Here is a 2,441-nt window from a genome sequence, read left to right as displayed (position 1 = left end):
ACACACACACACACACACACACACACACACAAACACACTCACACGCACACACACACACACATACATGTACACACACACATATTTTTGGAGTTAAACTTTGACTGCTTCAAATTTTTTTTAAGATTCATAGTTCTTTTGTTTCTTTTCTCCAAGTGTGCAAAGATAATTAAAAAAGGCTGAGGAAGCATATGGAGGGAGTCACTTTTCTTTCTTTTTTCAGTTCTTTCAAATTTTTTTCCCTTCTGCTTTGACTTCCCTTTACTTTTCGACAACTTACTGGGAGCACTTTGCTCCTAACGGACCTCTAGATGACAAACATTATTGTTGTTTTGTTTTTTTCTCGCATGGAATCTTGAAAGAAAAATCTGTGTAAAGGTTGTTTGACTCTTGATGAGTGCTCCTGAGTTCCCTTCTGTGATGTGTTTCATTGTGTGTGTCCATGGTTGTTGCTGTGTCACCTGGCTGACAACTTGTGTTTACAGACTGACAAAGGAACTGCCCTGCATGAAGCTACTAACTTTTGTAAGCTGGACGTCATACGCCTGCTCTTGGACAGAGGTAAAAATCAAAGGATGTAATATTTTGAAGGCTTTATGACAAAATGGATTATTTCCTATATTCAAACTTGTTTATTTTAAATTTACCCCTGGACATCAACTCGATTCTTTAAGTCTTTTATTTTAAAATTTTTAAAATGTCAAAATGCACTGCTATCAGTGACTGTATGCTTCATCAAAGAGTTGTTTTTTTTCCTACTTATTTTTAAGCAAGTAGTCAGCCTTTCTGCATTTTTCACATTTTGGATATAACACACTTTGTCATGAAACCATTCATTTGTGATCCATATCTACTAAATAGCTAACATATTATTGCAAATTAATACTTTTCTACTTATTCTGTGGAGCCCAAAATCGTAAATAGCTCCCTAAAGTCAGTGTGCTGACATTGTTTGACTAAGTGCTACCATAACCATAATGTTTCTCCTTAAAAAAATATCAGATGAGAATGCTGTCCTCTAACTCATAACCCTCTCAGATGGTCAGGAGACTCTTTGCTCCTCATCAGAATTTGTGATTTTTCTCATGAGAAATGATTTGCTCAAATCTCTGGTAAGACATGACTTTCTTTTTGTTGTATGGTCTCTGTCCTTTTTTTTTCATTTCTCCATCTCTTTTTAATACTAATTTCATTGTACTTTCAGTCCTGTCCGAGCAGGGTATATAAATACTAAGCTGCTCGCGGAAATGGTGCAATTTCTAATCTAGTGGGATGCCACTTGTAGCCTATGCTATGACAATTTGTGGCTTAGAGTCTGTTTCTTTTCTGGGTTTTTTCAAGGTTTGTTTTCATCCAGAACAGATATAATAATATGCTCAACGTGATCTGCTCCAAAATGATTTGCTCGATCTTTGCTTAAATAAGCTGGTTAGTGAACCCTTGTCACTTGTTGCTGACAGCAAAATGAAATTAGATTTATAAAGGCAGTGAGAAATGAAAAAAAATGACGAAGACCAGGCACACACAAAAAAAGTTTTGTCTCACCGGTACATTTAAAGGCTTTCAAAGTCCTGCAGTAAAGGTCCTACCAATTGAGTGAAGAGTGAATTACCTGTGTGGTTAGTTCAGCCTTGTACATATACAAAAGCATGAACAGTCAGGTATGTACAGCTCAAATATGATGTAGATTGAATGGACTTGACACATCCATAATTTGGGTAAACCGATATCGTGAAGAATTAAAGAGATATCAGTCGGGGAATGGCAAAATTGTATTAAATATCTGCGCATTGAGTTTTCTGTGTTTGTGTTATCTGTTCTCGACTGTACTATACCAAAATGTTTGAACTTCAATGCTAAGTCACTGTTCTTCGAGATGGCCTCAAGTGTCAAGTACATCTTTAAACTCAGAGCCCAAACGGTCTACCAATAACTTTAAAAAGTCTGGAATACCCTTAAACTCTGACTAAATCTGGGAATGTTTTCTTTCATAGTTGGTCTACAGTCAAAATTGGCGCAGGCAGCCACTTATTTTTATGAAAAAAAGTGTTTGTCTTAAACAGGTGTTTGTTTTGGGCAGTATCAAGGAGTACGATACAGTACTCCTTGGGCAGTATCTATAGAAAAAAAATCACGGAAGGGAAGTAGGTAGTAGTTTTTCGTAACAGTCATTGTTTTGGACAAGTGCTTGTTAGAAAAATTCCCCCAAAGTTGGCTGGTTTTGAAGCATAGACTTCGCAAAGAAGTGTAAAGAGGGACTAGCTGGTGTGGGCTTTGAATGTTTATGCCACGTTAATCATTTCAAGTCTGGAGAGGTTGGGCATAAAAGACTAGAGAAAAAAAGGAAAACAAAGATATTGATCTGGGGTCCAAGCGTCTTTTCATGTGTGTGTGTGTGTGTGTGTGTGTGTGTGTGTGTGTGTGTGTGTGTGTGTGTGTGTCTG

At 37.1% G+C, this 2,441-nt stretch overlaps 1 protein-coding gene across 1 annotated transcript in view; it reads left to right on the top strand.

Moving 5' to 3' along the window:
- Positions 1–2,441, top strand: part of LOC101854647 (ankyrin repeat and sterile alpha motif domain-containing protein 1B) — a gene marked incomplete in the record, with an annotated part of 155,677 nt that overhangs the window by 24,980 nt on the left and 128,256 nt on the right. The window contains 1 exon segment of the mRNA XM_035970576.1: positions 483–558. Coding sequence (XP_035826469.1) covers positions 483–558 — 76 coding nt within the window.

The sequence above is a fragment of the Aplysia californica genome, unplaced genomic scaffold, assembly GCF_000002075.1.
Source record: "Aplysia californica isolate F4 #8 unplaced genomic scaffold, AplCal3.0 scaffold00288, whole genome shotgun sequence".
NCBI lineage: Eukaryota > Metazoa > Mollusca > Gastropoda > Aplysiida > Aplysiidae > Aplysia > Aplysia californica.
This window is presented reverse-complemented; position numbering and strand designations above follow the sequence as displayed.